The following is an 18,811-nucleotide window of genomic DNA, read 5'->3' as shown; positions in this document are numbered from 1 at the left end:
TTCTTTCCTCCTCCACCCACTCAAGCTGCTTAGAGGTTTTGAGATCATCCTAAGTGGGAGGGAAAACTGAAGGGGAGGAGATTCTCCAAAACCGACTAGGTAGCGGGCGGCAGTTTCTCCATCTGGAATTTGCCTTCCTGCTCACCTCTTCAAGGCAAAAGCTAATAAACTGGAGGGCACATCGCTTTCTCGAGGGGGCCGAAAGAGTGACCAATAAAGGTGGACGGCAGGTGCAGCTCGTTCTCTCCTCCCATTCACTCCCAATCCTCCCATCTCCGGCTCCTTCTGCCCGCTTCTCCATACTTAGCACAGTAAATTCTGTGGTCGCGGCAGGAAAGGGGGAGGAGCGGGCGGAAGGATAAAAACAGACCCGCTGGGGTTAACCGAAGGGTCAGCAAGTACAAGCCCAACCCCGGAGGCGAGGAGGCGGTCTCTGGGGTCCCTCCGCTGATTCTACCAGGGTTGGTCACCCGTATTCTGCCACTTCCTTTAGCCTGCTGTCATGGAAACCAAACCTTCCAGTGAAGCATCTGGGTGGGGACGACTTTCTTGCGTGGAAGGGCGGAGTGCACATTCGCGGCGATGGAGCAGGGTTATGTTTCTCAAAACCCGGCTGCGGAGGGGCGGGTATGCCCAGCATCTGGGTTCTATTCCAAGGCACAAGACCATGAGCAGCTGTGGTTGGTCCCCTAATTGGTACCCGCGCCTATAAAGCTGAGCCAGAAACGCGCGGCCTCTAAGGGAGAGGAACCGAGGTGGCAGGCAGCCCACCCCCACACCGGCTGCAGGGGGAGGCAGCTGCCCAGGTCTCGGGCTGTTTAAACGGTTTCTTCATCTAGGTCCAGAGGCTGCTCGAGAGCTTGTCCTCCCACCTACCTCGGGCCTGCTCATTACGTGTAGGTTTCTTTGTGAGGGAGGGCTGTGAGGAAAGGTATCTGGAACCTGATCCCTGGCTTCTGACCTCTGTTGCCTCAGGTGCCCAGCCCAAGATCCTCTACTTTTCCAGTGGTCTGGTGGCCGCTAAAAGAGCCAGCGGTGTGAATGGGAAAATGGGAGTCAGAGACTTACATCAGAAAAAGGGGCTGAGATACAGCTGGAAAACTGGGGAAATGGAGGCTACAGTGTGAGAATAAGACGGTCCCTGTGCTTTGCTAAGCTTGTTCTAAGTAGGTGCTTTAGACCACTGAGCCATCTCACCAGCCCCGAGCTGGACATTTTTTAAAAAATGTATTTAGTTAGTACAGGGTCTCACTATGCAGATCAGACTCTTTTCAGCCTCACTCTCAGCTCTGCCCCCTCCCCAAGCCCGGGAGGGCACGGCATGGCAGGCTGGGGATTGAACCCTGTCTCTGCATCTGCTCAAGCAGTTCCTTTAATCCGCTGAGCTATCTGGCCAGCCCTTGGACACAGTTTCTTTATGGAAGGTCAACTACCTCAAGATGAGCTCTGGCCAGGCAGAAGCCACCACATATTAATCTAGCCCTGTGCTCTGTGTCTGACACCTTTAGCTCTGTGACAGCTTTATCAGGCCAACCAGGGCTGTGATGTAGAAGAGTAGTAGGTTCTTCACTACAGTGAAAAGAAATTACCACAAAGCTTTACAAAGGCTGGGAAGAGGTGCTGTTCAATGTTTTATTAACAGTTGGAATCCTATCAAACTGGAAGTGATGACATCCCAGAAGCCCAAGAGGTGAGGGAATAGGTTTGAATTTTGTCCCCAAACCCCATCTTTTTTTTTTTTTTATTAAATGCATCTTAGCAAAAGTACATTATAAAAGAAAGGGTCAAAGCCCTAGATATCAGCGAACAAGAGGAAGGGGTGACCCAGGAGAGCAATCAGGCCTCCTGCACCAGTCTTCCTGGGAACAGCTCAGAGGAGCTGCCTGTGCCTCTGCAGAAACAAGCTCTAGTGACCAGAATCCTCGTTCTTGGTCCCAAGGCCCCCTCTAGTCTCCAGCAAGAGTCTCAAGCTCCCTTTTGTTCTAACAAGTGTACCACTGGGTCTATTAACAATGTCATTCTTAACTGGCGTGGGAAGCTCAAAGGGATACAGGAGAGTAAACGTGTCACCCTAAGCCAGAGAACCCAAGCTTTCTGAGTTTGGGGGCCACCAAACAATTCAGTCTGTAAATCACCTCTGGGCCAACTAACTTCTCAGGACATCCAGTCAGCATCTGTACATTTGGCTTGGTAGTTTATTAAATTCATAAAATCTCTGGCCTCAGAGTTCCTGCTACTCTTAGGCTTGGCCCAGCCTCAGCGTAAGAGATTCCTGCTGCCTTGGACTAAAGCCGGAAGAGGATCTATCTGTCTTGGCCTCAGAGTTCAGATGACATCTGAGGCCAAGGTCCAAGGATATGCCCAGCACTGAAGCCTATGAAGACAAACCCCAGGAACTCTGAATCTAACACCAAATCCTCTTTGATTATGGAGAGGGAAGGGGAAAGGAAGTTATTTTTCTTTAAAAAAAATTTTTGTACAAAAATAGATCCATTTGCAAAACAAATTCTAAGCCAGTAGATTCCACCTCCCACTTCCTTGGAGACAGGGGTGAGGTGTAGGATGGTCACACGATAGCCCATACTCCAGATGAGATGCACCAAAGCTCTGGGGAAGGCATACAAAGGGACCTTGGCTCAGTAGCCTCGGGCTGGTACAAGGAGGCAAGGGCACAAAGCATGGCAGCAAGCTGGAGACATGGCCCACGCTGTCACTTTGCCTTAGCCACCTGCCCACAGGCTCAGGACTCTGCCACCAGGGCACAGCTAGAGCAATCTACATCCTTTTAAATTTTGGGAGTCCTTTCCCAGGAAGGTGGGTAAGGTGGGATTTGCTCTTTGCTTCCTCAGAAGCAGCTCCCAATGCCACAGCATTAGTAATAAATAACAACAGCCAATAGAAAGAGCAGCAGTGGCAGTAATGAAAGAAGGCTCTAGCCCAAAGGTTTATAAGCTCCATGCTATTCCCAGGGCCAGAGAAACCACAGAAGAAAAGCACAAAGCCAGTAAGATTGACCTAGGGAAGGCCCATTAGAAAGTCGGGCTGAGAAAGCGGGATGGGCCTTGCTTGAGTAAAGGCCCTTGGAGTAACAGAGGAGACAGGGTTAAGGCAGCAAACATGGACCCTGCTTTGGTAACACAATGGTCAGGGCTGGCTGGCTGGGGCTCAGGCCTTCCCAACGCTGCCCTTTTGGTCTCTAGGCAGCTGAAGATGTGTGTGATATTCAGAGAGCAGCAGGCCAGACAGAAAGATGGGGTCAGGGTGATAGGAATGGCTGCTTCAGACAAACAGAACATCCCTCTGACCCTTTAGGCATGTGCTGCAGGGCAGGACAGTCGGCTCCATTTTGGAGCTACCATAGCCACAGGACACAGGTTAACTTGCACGGCCAACCAACTCCTTGGCTTCCTCAAGGATTGTGGGGACTCCTTCACTATTGGACATCTTAGCAGGGGCAGCAGTTATGACATCATCCTTGATCAGGTCCGAAGGTAGCATAGAAGCGAGACATCCGACTTTTCTGTTGCCTGAAAGAGAAAACATGAGATGCTGTCCACAGATTTGTAATCTCTTTCAAATTCTATAGCAGACGTTTAGCCAGAAGCCATGCAAATATGGCTGCCTTTTCAGCTTCACAAAGGCCCTTAGTTTAAAGAAGAGGTAAGTAGGACATATGTTTGGGTGGCAAAGAATATAAGAAGTGGTATAACAGGAAAGCAAGCTTTGCCCTTGCTTCTTTGGTGACAACAGTAGAGAGGTCTGAATATGGTTAAGACACCTGAGTTATGTGTTGGCTATGTCACACTTAGCAAGAGATGAGGTATTCAAAAATCCCTTTTCTCATCATAGGGTTGGTATAATTAAAAAGGCAAAAGCCTATTGTTATAGTTCCTGTATAGATGTCCTCCCCCCACCCCCAGGCCTCATGTAGTCATGGGATAGGCTTCTAGAGTTTTTTGACTGATTCATGGTCCAATGCTGGGACTGAGTATGAGTGCTACACCTACCCTGGGGCAGGTAGCTTCTATACAATATAAGGGAGGGAAAGAGGGCTGCTCTCTGCTGCCCCTCCCTTTTTGCTCTTATTTTTTGCTGTTTTCCACCACCATGAACTGTTGCCCTTTGCCATGTGCCACTCTGCCTTATAGCCAGTGAAGCATGGACTGAAACCTCCACAAACTGAGAGCTAAATAAACCCTTTCTTCCTTAGTTTTGGGTGTCAGGTACCTTGTCTCAGTAATAAGAGAAAAGTAATCAAGACAGAACTTGGTGCCAGGAGTGGGGTTGTTGTTGTGACTATACCTCACCAGGTGGTTCAAAAGCCTTTGGGAATGGCTTGTGAGAGGAGTTTGGAAAGGTTGTCCACTTGGTGCTGGCTTTAGGCACATGCAGAATGCAAGAGTTCTGAGATTAAGAAGGCTTCTACCTAGATTTCAGAAGGCCTGGGTGGCCAGGCAGTGTGTCCCTAAGAGAGCACTGTGTTAAGCTATGAATGTGAAGTCAAAGGGCAGTAGAGACCCCAGAAGTCTGGAAAAGCCAAGACCATGAGGAAAGCTGTTAGGAGGGAACAGGGCAGGCCTAAGAGAGAAGCCATGGGTGCTACAACCACCAGAAGTATCATAGAGGTAGAGCCATATAGAGCTCACGGTTTGCCACAGATTGCTTCAGATGTTGAATGTGGAACTACAAGACTTAAATGTTAAAAAAAAAAAAAAAAAAGACTTAAATGTTTGCTGTGCTGGATTTTGGACTTGCTTTAGTTCTAATCCTTTGCATCCCCATTTGCAACTTTTGGAATGAAAATGTTTATTTTGTGTCACTGAATGCTAGAAGTGTTTAACTTTTCATTTGTACAGGGACTTACAGCTAAGATTACCTTATACCTTGGAGGAGACTTGGGACTTTTCAGCAACACTGAAACTGTTAGGACTTCAGCAATTTTTTTTTTTTTTTTTTTTTTTTCAGAACCAGGGATTGAACTCAGGCCCTTGTGCTTACCAGGGAAATGCTTATTCTACTGAGCCATCTCCCTGGCCCCAGCAATTTTTTAAAAATTCAATTAAAAAAACCTTAATGTATTTGGTACAGGGTCTCACTATGCAGCTCAGACTCATAGTGATCCTCCTGTTTTCAGCCTCCCCAGCGCTGGGATTACAGGTGTGCACCACCATGTCCAGTCCCAGGGCCAGCTCTGTACACCCAGGGGTGGGGCCAACACAGCATAGGGTGCCAGGGGAATGAACCCTGGTCCCTGCGCTTGCCTAAGCTGACACTTAGTCTGCTGAGAGGACTTTAGCAACTCTTAGACATGGAATAAAATGTCTTTTCCATAAAAGGATGTGGGCCTTTGGGGGGCCAGGGGTGTAATGTTATGGTCTGTGTCTAGGTATTTCTCCAAAGCCTCATGCAGTCATGAGGCAGGCTTCTAGAGTTTTGGATTGATTTAGGGTCCAATGCTTAAACCCTTTCTTCCTTAGTTTTGGGAATCAGGTATTTTTTCCCAGCAGTGAGAGGAAAGTAACCAAGACACTTAGTATGTAGTATAATTTTTGTTTTCTTGGTAGTCCTCATAAAGCTTCTATACCAGTGGTGGTAAACCTATGGCATGGATGCTGCAGTGGGCTGTTTGTATCACTGAAGCTCTAAAGGTTCACCATCACTGTCATAGGCCAAAACACATTTCAGTCTGCCCCAAGAGGGCTAGTTCTAGTACAGTCTTGCAACTACACTTTGGAAGGTTGTTGAGGGGTATTGCAAAGAGAAACAGCAAGCACAAACTGGCGTCACATGCACATTGACTCCCATGTGATCCTCCAACAACTAATACCCACATGCCCAGTGCTTTCCCACTTCTTCAAGGGCCTTCAAAGATGTGCACAGCAAGTGTGTATGCATGTGTCAGAGAAGACAGAGTTGGGATTAAGGATGACCAAGAGGGGAACTATACAAAAAACCTGGCTAGTGAAATGTGCAGTTCCAGATGTCATTCTGCATTGAAAGGGAACTGTCAATCAACCCATGTGTTTCTGTTCAACTGGGGGGGGAACCAATCCAATAACTCCAGAGAGAAATGGTTAGTATTGGTTGCCAGGGACGAAGGGGAGAATCAGAAGTGACTGCAACCTTAAAAAGGATGATCAATGTCTGCATAGCCATGTTTACCCTGATTTGAACATTATACAGTATGGGTACATATATCAAAACATCAGAGTACCTCATAAACATTTAATTTTTACATGAATTTTATAAAAGGACTGCTAACTTTTACATTACAGTTTATAAAAAGTTGCTTGTAGAGATGATGAAAATGTTCTAGGATTAGATAGTAGTGACAGGTGCACAATGTTACTAAAATCAGTAAATTGTATATGGTACTTTCACATGGTGTTTTAATTAAAAAACAAAAAATGTAGCAGGAGCAAATGAAAGGTCTAAAGCTCTTTAAATGAGGATTATAGGACTGGGGACAGCTGTGAAAACAAGTCCAGAGAAACCAATGAACAAAGTCCCTCCTTTGGACCAGCAAAAAGTTTTAGGTGAGAAGAAGCCAAACATTCAACAAGCCCAAGTGTTCACCAGAGCCAGTCAGTTTCACTGAAGTCCTGCCCCAGAGCCACTGTTTTCACACCCAGTGGCCACCCACAGGTCAGACAGGAAGCACACGCATGCCAACAGGTTACCAACTTTTAGGTCTCCTCGTCCTCCTCTTCCTCGTCCTCCCAGGGGCACACAGAATTGTCTAACAACAGGAGAAAGAATGGACGAAGATGCTCACCGAAACCCACAGGGCTTGCTGGAACGGAGGTGGACCACAAACTGTTACCTCAGTAGGACAGAGGTGAGGCAAAGGACTACACTTGACCATGACTATCATGTTCTACATGTGTACATGTCTCCACCTACCTTCCTCAGTCTCTCCTCACCAGCAAACCTTCCCTTGAACCTGGTGTTCACTTGGTGTTACTATCTTCTGAAGTACTTGCTCCTCTCAAGTCATGTCCAGGAAGGTTGTGGCCTGGTTGGTTTTTTTTGTTTTTTTTTTCTTTAAAGGTACTGGGAACTCAACCCAAGGCCTTACACATGCTAAACAAGTGCTGTATGGTTGAGCTATACTCATTACCATCAATGTCATTTGTTGTTTCTTCAAATTATCAAGCAGATGAAAAAATATTGCAACAATCTCTGTGTGTAATGCCAATGTGTGTCTCGTGTATGTGTTGAAATATGAACTTCTGGCTCTGGACCCTTGGAAAAGAAAATGGGCCTTGGGACACTGTCTTGGCAACACAGAAGTTAAGTTCTACTGTGGCACGCCTTAAGCTATATCCCTCTTTGGTTGTTTTCTGTAAACCAAAAAGATACCTCTTGTATCTAATACAGCTGGGTTTTTTTCCCAGACTCAAGATGTTTCTGATGTATTATGGATTTCATAAGAACCAGAAGCAGTCAGTAGCAAGACTGTCTCAAGAAGACAAAACAAAACAAACAAACAAGACAAAAACTTTTATAAAAGACAGGCTAGGAATTACTACTAAAGAGGAAGTGCTCTTGTTAATAAGCTTCCTTAGGGAAGAGGAAACTAGGACAGATGGGGAATCATTAACATTCTAAATAACTCATTATTATCTAAAGCTCTGCTAATTATACCTTCTGTCCTATTTTTACAAAAGAGAGAGGACAAATAATGGTATAGGATTACTCTTATCAATCCTTGCAAGACAGGTAGGTGGATCAGGAAGAATGCCTATAATCCCAACATTTAGGAGGCTGAGGCAGTAGAGCCACGAGTTCAAAGCCAACCTAGGCTACATAGTGAGATCCTGCATGCCCCTTCAAAAAAATAAAAAAAAAATAAAAATAGATGATCACTGGAAAATATTTCTGAAAAAACTTCACCATGTCTAGGGCTGCTAGACCATATGAAAGAATATTTCTGCCCCCTGCAGGGGCCTATCTTCTGTTTAATTATGCAAGATCAGTGGAGACAGCCTTAGGCTTGTGTTCACAAACACAGGCTAAGATTTTGGCTCCATCATTAGCCAGCTATGTAGATCTGGTCAACACCTTACCTGAGTCTTTTTTTTTTTTTTTTGCGGAATTGGGGATTGAACTCTGCCCCTTGCGCTTGCCAGGCAAGTGCTTATTCTCCTGATCCATCTCTCTGGCCCCCTTACCTAAGTCTTAATTCCTTTTATCTATTAGCAGGCTAGAAACTAATCATGAAGAGTCTTAAGAGTCTTCCCAACATTATTATTTTATTAGTATAGGCAGAGTTTACTGAGACGTTGGGAATTAATAAAGAAGGGGAAACTGGGCTTAGTGTCACATGCCTGTAATTCCAGCACTTGGGAGGCTGATACAGAAGGGTCACTTTGAGTTCAAGGTCAGTCTAGACAACAAAGTGACTTCCAGGTCAGCCTGAAATACATGGTGAAACCTGGTCTCAAAAAAAAAAAAAAAAAAAAAATCAACACCTAAGTAAGAGAGAGACAGAGAAAAGAAAGAGAGAGGGATAGCTGTATCTCAATGAGCAAATAGTCTATGTATAAAAGGGGCTATAATTCAGCTATGGAGATAGAGTTGAGTCATTAAAACCACAAGCTGACTCAACCATGGCCTGAAATAGTAGCTATAATACAATCGCATGGATTCTTCTTCTTGACACTCAAACCATTGTTCTGCCATACTCTGCAGGTCACAGCAGTTTACATGTTGCTTTTAATGAACCAGCCCTGATAGGGACTCTCCTCTTCCAGCTCCTCAATGGGGCTTTGTATACTGGTCATTCCCTCATGTCTCTAAAGACCGGAAGGTTTGAACATTCCTTTAAATTCTAAGGAAAAGGCTAGTGTTTTTGAATAGGGGCAGCTGCCTGGTTGGGAATGAGGCGGACTATGAGGCGGATCTACTCGACAGTGCTTCTGTTTTTTGGTCTCTGAGTAATAAGCCAGGAGGAACAGCCAGAGATAGTCAAGCAAGGGGCAGAACAGCTGAGTCCGGCAGGCCCAGAGGAAACCTGAAGTCTTGTATTTTGAGAATGGAGCCTTCTAGCTCTAGTCTCTCTTCTCTTTGTAATCCGACTATCACTATAAAATTATTACAAAGTAAAAACATTATTTAAGGACCTTAAATCCTTCTAGATGAATTTTCACTTTATGTATAAAGAAACTGTTCAATCCCTGGTTCCACCAAAAAAAAAAAAAAAAAAAGAAAGAAAGAAAAGAAACTAAGTCTTAGAAACATGAAGTGATTTGTCTAAGGTAACATGACAGCACCACATAGATGCTGATCTGACTCTGGGTCTTCGGAACTCACTTTAGTCTTACATACTTTTGTTTCCTACTTTGATTCCTGACCTTCTGTTTAAGTTCACATGATGTGACAGAACCACAGGCTAAAAAGTGACAGAGTGACTAGATCTATCTAGAACTATCTCCCCTGAAGATTCTCACAGATATATTCAGGTGTGCTTTGTAAACCCAGAGCCCAGAAAGATAAGGTAGAGCTATTTAAAATCACCTAATTCTTGTTTCATCTTTATTAAATATCTCCTAAGAGTAAGTCTCCCATTCCCTCTACATTGAGAGACGGTACTCATTACTTGGTCTTCTACTACAACATTTAAGTTTTGACAAAATCTCTTCCTCCTCTGCTTGTAAGTCTTGTTTTCCCACCTGGAAAGAAATAGAGACTGGGACCTCCCAAGCAGAGGGAAGTCAACGCTGTCTGGCTGCCTCTCTACAGGAAGCATCTGGGATCCTAGCATAGTTCCACAGGAAGATGCTTAAAAGGGAATTCCCCATCAATCTAATGAAGGCTGGCACTTAACCAAGGGGGTTGCAGAAGACATTAGTGTAATCTAAGGTACTTTTGTCAGGCTTAATAATGAATGTGAAGTCACATCTTCTTATATCCTGGGTATATCCTGGGTAGAAAACAATGCTGTGAGACCGTCTAAGACCAAATACAAAGTAGTACTATTAGCTGTACTCTTAGTCAAGTGCCTGTCAAGATTAAATGCTCTAACCCAGAGAGTTACTCTTTACACCTACCTCTTCTTCCCTTGCCTGTACTTAAGGATGCCATAAAATGGACAAGTTTGTGACTAGAGACCTTTCTGTTTACAGATGGTTTTAAGAGCCCCCAGAAGGGAATTTCCCCTCTTGGTATTCAGTAGAGTAGAAGCAGGCAGGCAACGATTACAGATGATTTTTTTTTTTTTTTTTTAATGTATTTGGCTGTTGCAGAGTCCCACCATGCAGCTCGGGTAAAGCTCAGACTTGTAGTGATCCTGCTTTCAGCCTCCCCAGGGCTGGGATTACAGGTGTGCACCACCACATTCTGGTGGCTCAGCCTGCCCTGGGAGATCAAACTGTAGTCCTTGCACTTACCTAAGCAAGCACTTTAGTGGGCCAAGCTATCTCGCTGGCCCGATTACAGATGATCTTTGACATTTGGGCCAGGGCCATGACTTTATGTGGGCTTGTATGCCCAGTACCTTTGATGTATAGGTTCTTTTTCCAGGTTGTGATAGGTACTATAGGCCCCAAACACATCTGCATATTAATGGTTCAGCAATGGCCAAAGGTAGCCATCAACTCTTCTCTTCAAAATAACCTCTAAGTAAACCTCTTACCTAAGGGGCCCACAAAGTGTACCAGCCAACAAAGGGAAAACAGATTTAACTCCTTCAGAAGTGGAAATTTTTTTAATGCTGTCTCACCCTTCAACCTGGGAAAGCCATTACTCGATCCCCCAGAGGCTCACTAGACATGACAATAATAGGTCAACTCCTGATGAGAGCCACACTGGCCACCTTTTATTTTCAACTAGTCTCTTGGTCACCGCATGCTTCCTTCCCCCAAGGGAAAGTTATTCGTTATCTTTCTCCATACTAGGGGGCCATAATGTGGGGATCATTTGTCTTTTGTCTTCCATGAGTCCTTTTTGAGGCTCTGGCTCAGTGTGTCACTTACATCTGCGAGTTGAAAAAGGACACTGCAAGGAGTGTGGGGAGGGCAAGGAAAGTGGAGGGTAACCACACAAAAGGAAAAGGCAGTGCTCCAACACAGCGTAATCCTTCAGTTGAGACGCCCCTCTCAAGACATTCTTACATCTGAGGACAATGATATCTTATCCTTGGTCTGTCCTCTGCTTGTGAAGTTGAGAGTAAAGAATCTTTTTAGTCTATACCTAATAATACAGTTGTGTGTTCTAGGTCAATTCTTTTTCTTTTTTTTCTGTATTTTAGGGAAGGGTCTACAGGGTATTCAGGGTCTCACTACTAGACTGGACTCATAGTAGATCTGCCTATTTAAAGCCTCCCAAGAGCTGGGATTACACCACACCCAGTCTCAACTGCCATCTCAGTGGGCCCTGGGGGCAGGGCCGGCATGGCAGGCTCAGGGATCGAACCCCTGGCTCCTGCTTGCAGATGCTTTAATCCACTGAATTATTTGGCCAGCCCTGGTCAATTATTTTTCATGTACACAAATGCCCACTCAAAACCCTGTGTCTTACCACATGGTTCCCTTATTCCAAATTAAGGTGTGAGAATGGGAGAAATGCAAGAAGAGTCAAATGTAACTGATCTGTTGTCAGTCCTTCAAATTCTGGTTCTCCAGGGCAATACCTCCTTATGAGGGTAGAGGAACAGGTAACTCACACCTGGGGATGTAGAAAGTTTCTAACCCTGTAGAGCATTGTTATCTGCTCAACACCGGCAGGACCAGCACGAGAAGCCCCACTTCAATAGTCTAGCTGGGCTCCATATGTTTACTTACCCTGACGGGGTCCTCTTTTCCGTCGGAATGCTGCTCCTGACTGCAGAGCTTCCAGAAGACTGTCCATCACCCCTGTCTCATCACCTTCTGTCAGGAACAAAGACAGACATGGAAAATGTTTAACCAGAATAGTACAGCTAATGTTAAGCTTCCCGATATGCAAAGCTATTGCTTGAATTCCCCTCTCATACAGTGGCTGACAGACGAGACCAGACAAAGAAGGCTCACCTTCAGGTCTTATAGGCCCATGTTTAATTGTGTTTGTTTAAAAATGGCCAGAAGAAGATTTACTTGCCTACTATCCAGTGCAAACCCCGGAATACTTCCCTCCAGTTCCACCCTCCCTGCACTAGCCAGAACTAGCACACAGAATTACAGAATGTCCAACTCCAAGGGCAGGACCAAGTGAGGACCAAGATGGCAATGCTAGAATTAGTAAGCAACCACACCACTCCCTCTTTATCCTAAAATGTTCTACTACAACAGTAAACTTCTCATGCAGAGGCTGGTGCAGGTTCCAGAGCAGGGCTAAGGGAAGAAGAGCACCAATCAAGAGTGCATTTCAACATGGAAGGAGAGGGAAACAAGCAGAGAAAGGCAGGTGAGAATTAATATGCTATATGTATATATCCCAACTCACCAGGAAAAATTTATGCATTATGTACTACAAATGTGTACTAATTAAAAAAAAAAGTGCACTCCAGCTGGACAGTGGCACATACTTGTAATCCCAGAGCTCTGGGAGGCTGAGGCCAGAAGACTGCAATTTAGAGCCAAGCCTGGGCAATTTAGGAACTTCATGAGACTATCTCAAATTTAAAGGTAGGTGGAGTTGGGATGTAGCTCAGTGTAAAGGCACTGGGTTCAATCCCCAATACCACCCCAGCCTCACCACATAAAGAACATTTCACTTAAGTGCTGCCTCCAGGGGCTACAACTTCTGAAGTCAGCTCTGTACCTTAAAGCAGCAGCTTGGCTGGAATATAAAGAGTTAAGCAGACTCCTTGTTCCAGCCTGGCTCAGTTTCCATGGCAACAGCTCAGGATAGTGAAATCTGAAACTGTGAAATCCCAAGAAGCCAGTTGGCAGCCAGCTCCAAGGCTGGGGCTCACTGATCCCAGCGCCACCTGCTGTCTGAACATCACTAGTGCAGCTGACCTATATTCCAACCTCACTTGCTTGACCCAGGTACTGGAACAGGGCAAGGCCCACTACGCCACCTGTAGACGGGGTGCAGTTCTCATCCCATTTGTGCACTGGACTTCACCTTCTCCCACTGCCTCTTAGCCATTTCCTACAGTAAAAAACCCTGGAGACCCAAGGAGAATGGGGAGGAAGGTCAAGGATACTCAGAGTTGCCCTTCTCTGCAATACTGGAGCAAAGTTTGTGGCTCACACAAAGGTAAGGAATTGCTTTCCAGAAAAGTATAATGAAAAATTCCCAGAAGAGGCATCAAAGTAGCCCTGCTGCTTGGTAATTACACTAGTGCTCTGCATTGAGTCTTACAGACTGAACAGCCCTGAAGACCCCTTCACATGCATATGCAGAAGGTTCATGGTCCTTCAAGTTCAGCTCTGTACCATGAGCAACACATGCTGTATTGGTGCATTTCCACTGCCCATGGTGAGGGTGGAGAGGGCAGGGAATCCACAGCAGGAAAGAAGCAGACACAGGAAACAGAGGCCCAGTAATTGAGACCACATGTTTCAACAAAGACATGCTTCTGGTAGTGAAGGAGAGATTCTGTTGAAGAAAAGAAGTTGGCCAGCCTCTCGCCCCTATCTGAAGTTTAGTCCAGTTATGATCTCATAGGTGTGTACAACTGTGCTAAGGTACTAGAGACATGGTTCTCAGTGAAATAAGCAGAAAAGGAGGGCAAGCCGCACTAGGAGGAGAGTCAGGAAAACATTTTTTTTTTTTTAATTTTATTTCTTTATTTATGCGTGTGTGTGTGGCCAGCTCAGCCCACCAAGGGCCGGGGCTGGCTGGCATGTGGTGCTGGGGGATTGAACCGCGGTTCCTGTGCAATGCTAAGCTTGTTCTAAGTAGGTGCTTTAGACCACTGAGCCATCTCACCAGCCCCTCAGGAAAACATTTTAAGAAAAAAAACCAAAAGATTTAATGGAGAGAATCAGAATAGGCCAGAGGAAGCTCTGGACAGGCAGAAGGAAAGAACACGTATTAAAACAATACTAAAGCTGCTGGGGAGAGACGTAATACAAGAACTAACAAAGGACAGAAAAAGATCTCAGCATGGAAAATTGGAATATGAACATAACTGAATTGGGCTTAAAGTCCAGCATCAGGATCTTGGAGGCGGAAAGCTGCCAAAAATCATCTGCCAAGAGCTCAGCTCAAACCCCATCTTTTTTCGTGGCCTCTAGATTAAAAACTTCCACATTTTCTTGTTTCAACCCATCAATCCTTCTGTACTTACCTGCATTCATGTCTATGAGTTGTTCTCTCTTCTGCTGCTTCTCCAACCGCTCTTTCTCTGCCTTCTCCTTGGCTAGTTTTGCTCGCCGCATCTTTTCTTCTGTCTCCCGTCGCTTCTGGTTCTCCTTGACAGCTTGCTGGGGGAGAAGGGAGAACATGTATATTCACCACCAACAAACAAGAGCCCTCTGGAAAAGTCAGCAGGTTGCCCTTGCTCACCAAAAACATATTCCTGAAGTTGTGCAGATCCATGAAGAATTCCTCCACAGACAACTTCTTAGGGTCAAAGAGGAAGTAATCACCTAGCTCCTTATAGAGCGTCTCCATGTTTGAGTGCATCATCCGCAGCTTGTTATACTGTTCCTGTGCATCTTTCACAAAGCTGTGCAGCCAAGGAGTGAAGGAATAAGCTCAGTGTCCTCGCCCAGAGAATTACCCAAAGATGCATAAGGGCAAGCACAATGATCATCAGTCCAGCACCACACATTACAGCAAAAAACAGAAACAGCAAGTATCAAAAGGGAAATGGTGAACAATAAATCCCAATACACTGACAGAGCAGGGATAGCAACTCAGCAACAGGCTGCTTAGCATACACAGGACAGAAACATGGCTAAGGCATATTGAGCAAAAAGCAATGTAGGTTATAAAATAAATTCATTAGATGTGAATCAGAAAGAAGTCTGCTAGCAGTGGTTAATTTCACAAAAGGCCAGAGAGGATAATGTCCCAGTGCAATGACAATGGGACAGGGAAAATAAATGATGTAGGCTTTTAGTTTCTCTGCATGCCTGGCTTTCATTTCCACAACAGTGAGGATGCTTTCAGGAACTACATATTTAATGGAAAAAAACCCCCACAAACTTTTGTTTACAAAAGAGGGATGCTCAATATTGCCACATCTATCCTAGTTGTTCCCTCAGGATAAGTTTTTCTTCCCTTCCTAAGAAGCAATACCCTCCTTTGAGAAAGGATATAGTCATTTTTTCAACAAACTTGTCTTTTTCATCTGTGGCTGGAGGAAAATTCTGAACATCACGCTCCACGTCAGAAATCTGTTTCTTCATCTGATCTAAGTTCTTCTGCAAGTTTTCAGCAGAAACTAAGAAATGCAAAAACAGCCCAAGAGCTTAATAGCAATTTTAGCATCAAGACCCCCTTGCTTCATTCACTCTGTATATATATTCTGGTACTTAATTAGTACTCTTATGTACCATCTTCTAATCATTTTATACGTTTTATACTTTTGCATCAAGACTATACTTACTGGGTAACTGAACTTCCAGCCTCCATAATACCAAGGACAAGGACAGACATTTAATCTAAAAAGAATCTGTCAAATCCCCTAAGTCCTTGGTCTCATTTATTTTACAGAACAGCATTTTAGAGGAAGAAGACACACAGAATTACAGAAGCAGGGTAGAAATATGTCCTATTTCTACTGAATGCTTTGCCTAACTCCAGGATAGTCAGATCTGCTGTTTGTTAATCCAGTCTGTGTTTTTCTGAATCGCAAAAACTAGGGGTTGGGGAGACAGCTCAGTGCTCTAAGCGCCGGCATGGTAAGTGCAAGTACCCAGGTTGGATCCCCAGTACCACATGCCATGCCCGCCCATGCGGAGCCAGCCACTGAAACTGGACATGCCTGTAATCTCAGCCCTGGGGAAACTGAGACAAGAGGGTCACTATAAATCCAAGCTGTGTACTGTGACCCTGTAGCAAATCAATAAATAAAAGATTTTTTTTTTTTTTTTCCAGAACCAGGGATTGAACTCAAGACCTCTGCGATTGCCAGAGAAGTGCTTATTCTACTGAGCCATCTCCCAGGCCCTACACAGGAACCTTTGAGCCTTACCTCTTCCCCTATGGCTTATCAGCTATGACTAAGCCCTCCCCCTTACTGAACCCTTCCTACTTACTGGAGGCTGAATTGAAAATGACTTAAAATCTGGACTCTCAGTGGTACATGCCAAGTCTCAGTACTCAAAGGGCTGAGGCAGGAGGATTGCCATGAGTTCAAGGCCAGCCTGAGCTATACATAGTCCAAGAACAGCATGACCTACATAGAAAGATCCTGTCTCAAAAGTAAAAATAACAAAATCTTGACTGTCTTATTTCTAGAGGCTCAGAACCACCTTCGCTCTTTGCCCTGACCTGCCTTACCTCGACTGGCCTTTTCCACATGGGCAAGTTCATCTGGAAACTTGAGGACATCAGGATAGTCATTTTCACATAACTCAGCCAAGAAGTGCAACAACGTCATCTTCTGGTCTGTAGACTTGGTGTCTCGCAGCTTGGGGCAAGAGGAGAATTATTAGTGCTGACATGCCCAAGATTGCCTCAGGCCCACACTGGGCACCCACAGCCTGTACACCTTCCCCTTCAGGTGTCTTATATCTCACCTTACAGAGGAAGCTGATGTTGAAGCCAAACGCACCAGCATTCCTGGAGCCGGCATTCATATAGTTTCCAACAAGGAGGGTAATTTCTAGGAGGCTGGAGAAGCTCTCACTTTTACGCAACTCCTCACAAGCAGCAGTGACAGACACAATCTCTGGCTTGATATTTTCCACTTGCTCACTGAATTGTAGCTTGAAGAGGATGGCATTGAGGCGAGGCCGCAGACGGGGCACCGTGCCCATCTAGTAGGGAAGACAAGCAGGTCTATTATAGCTAATAGAAGCCTCCCTTGGGAAGATCAGAGGGGCAGAGTAGGGGGAAGAATGAGAGAAAGACAGGGCCAATGGAATTGCTATCAACAAATGAAAAGGTATTTATATACAATGGAGTACTACTTTGTCATAAAAAAGATAAATCTCAGTCATGTAGGAAAATGTATGTACCTTGAGATGATGTTAAGTGAAATGAATCAGACACAAGCGTATCACATGATTTGTTACACAAGGAACATAACTATAAATAAAAGGGCAAACTAAAAGATAGTAAGACACTAGAAGATGCATCTTTTGCAAATGGCAAGGGGACCAAAAGATGGAGTGAAGAGGAAGGAAGGGGATGTAAAAAGAATTAAATGTGTTAGTACATATACCAACTCCCCACAAAGGATGTAGTCATTATGTACTGCAAACATGTACTAAGAAAAAAAGAAAGGTTCAAAAACAGACAAATGGTAAGCAGCAAGTATGCAGGCTGGTCTCTAGAGCAAAGGGAACAGGAGGGACAGAGAAGAGAGGAGCGCCACGGCTCCACTCACCACCACACCAAACTGCTCGGACTCTGCCAGATCATCGTATTCATCCTTCAGTTCAGAGAGCACTTTTAACTGCTCTGGTTCTGGCATTTGTTTAATGAGGTTCTGCAAGACAGAAGAAAGAGTATCTTTGGTTGAGGGGAGGATGAGCTGACAACTCGAGTCTAAGCGACTTTGACTCTTACCAGTCCCACACTCTGCCAAGGACTACTTCAAAGGAAATATGGGGCAGTGGTAGGGTGCAGGAACAGCCAATAAGACAGAAGGACTTTTAGGAAATATGTTGAAATCACCAGACCACCAGAGAAATGTCAGTTTCTCTGAAGCTACTTTTTTAAGTCAACAAGGCTAGAGGAGGTCCCTCCTTATTTAGGGAGGGAGAAGCAGAGGCCAAAGTAGAGGCCAAAGTAGAGCTATGAAGGGGAGCCAGCTCCTGCACAGTCAACTCTGCTCCTTACCTGAATCATAGACTCGGTCAGAACAGCTTCATTGACCTCCAGGATGACACTCTTAATCTCTTGATAGGGCATCCGGAAGGAACCCAAAAAGATTGCTGCCAGAAGAGGAAAGACATGTTCCTCTCAGTCTCTTCCCCCGTGCCAACCCATCATACCAGCCTATGCTGGATAATCTTCCCAAGAAAGTGCTTGGAAAGTCACTCTACCTATACAGTTAAAGCTCAAGCTCTAAACCTAGCATCTAAGCTGCCTCATTCCCACATTTGTCACACACCAGTCACACTGTTCCATATAGCACATTCCACAAACAACACAATTTCTTGCTTTTGCTCACACAGGAAGTCTTTGATCTTTTTTTAAAATTTTATTTATTTGTGTGTGTGTGTGTGTGTGTGTGTGTGTGTGTGTGACCAGCTCAGCCCACCAGGGGGCAGCGCTGGCTGGCATGTGGTGCTGGGGGATTGAACCGAGGTCCCTGTGATTTGCTAAGCTTGTTCTAAATAGGTGCTTTTTTTAATTTTTTTTTCCAATTTTATTTATTTATTTATTTATTTATTTATTTATTTATGTGTGTGGCCAGCTCAGCTCACCAGGGGGCGGGGCTGGCTGGCATGTGGTGCCAGGGATTGAACTCAGGACATTGTGATTGCCAGGCAAGCGCTTATTCTACTGAGCTATTTCCCTGGCCCCTAAATAGGTGCTTTAGACCACTGAGCCATCTCACCAGCCCCTTGATCTTCTTTATGTATAGACTTCACCCAACTCGGTTTTAGTTTCCCCCTCCCAAGATTCTATCCTCAAAGCTGCCACTGCCTTGATCTTCCCTCTCTTTTTCTTCTGGTCCCCAGTGGTGCTGGGGATCAAAGCCAGCTTCTCAGGTATGCCAGGCAAGGCCTCTACCACTCTGCTACATCTCAGCACC

General features: G+C 45.0%; 1 protein-coding gene across 3 annotated transcripts in view; it reads right to left on the bottom strand.

The window, feature by feature from the left end:
* Positions 1–1,729: 1,729 nt before the first annotated feature.
* The window catches only part of Diaph1 (diaphanous related formin 1), a 127,011-nt gene continuing 109,929 nt past the window's right edge, over positions 1,730–18,811 (bottom strand). For 2 of the 3 annotated variants that reach the window (XM_004643857.2, XM_004643858.2), the window contains 9 exons: positions 17,890–17,984; positions 17,435–17,536; positions 16,623–16,862; positions 16,384–16,513; positions 15,198–15,322; positions 14,440–14,604; positions 14,222–14,357; positions 11,784–11,870; positions 1,730–3,527 (listed from right to left, as the gene is read on the bottom strand). In XM_004643857.2, coding sequence (XP_004643914.1) covers positions 3,376–3,527; positions 11,784–11,870; positions 14,222–14,357; positions 14,440–14,604; positions 15,198–15,322; positions 16,384–16,513; positions 16,623–16,862; positions 17,435–17,536; positions 17,890–17,984 — 1,232 coding nt within the window. In that variant the 3' untranslated portion in view covers positions 1,730–3,375. Of the gene's footprint in view, positions 3,528–6,680; positions 6,740–11,783; positions 11,871–14,221; positions 14,358–14,439; positions 14,605–15,197; positions 15,323–16,383; positions 16,514–16,622; positions 16,863–17,434; positions 17,537–17,889; positions 17,985–18,811 lie in introns of all 3 variants that reach the window. The other variant, XM_023704032.1, reaches the window with a different exon arrangement.

Source organism: Octodon degus, unplaced genomic scaffold (genome assembly GCF_000260255.1).
Source record: "Octodon degus isolate 3935 unplaced genomic scaffold, OctDeg1.0 scaffold00185, whole genome shotgun sequence".
In the NCBI taxonomy this organism is placed as follows: domain Eukaryota; kingdom Metazoa; phylum Chordata; class Mammalia; order Rodentia; family Octodontidae; genus Octodon; species Octodon degus.
Note: the sequence above shows the minus strand (reverse complement) of the source record. Positions and strands in the feature narration are given on the sequence as shown.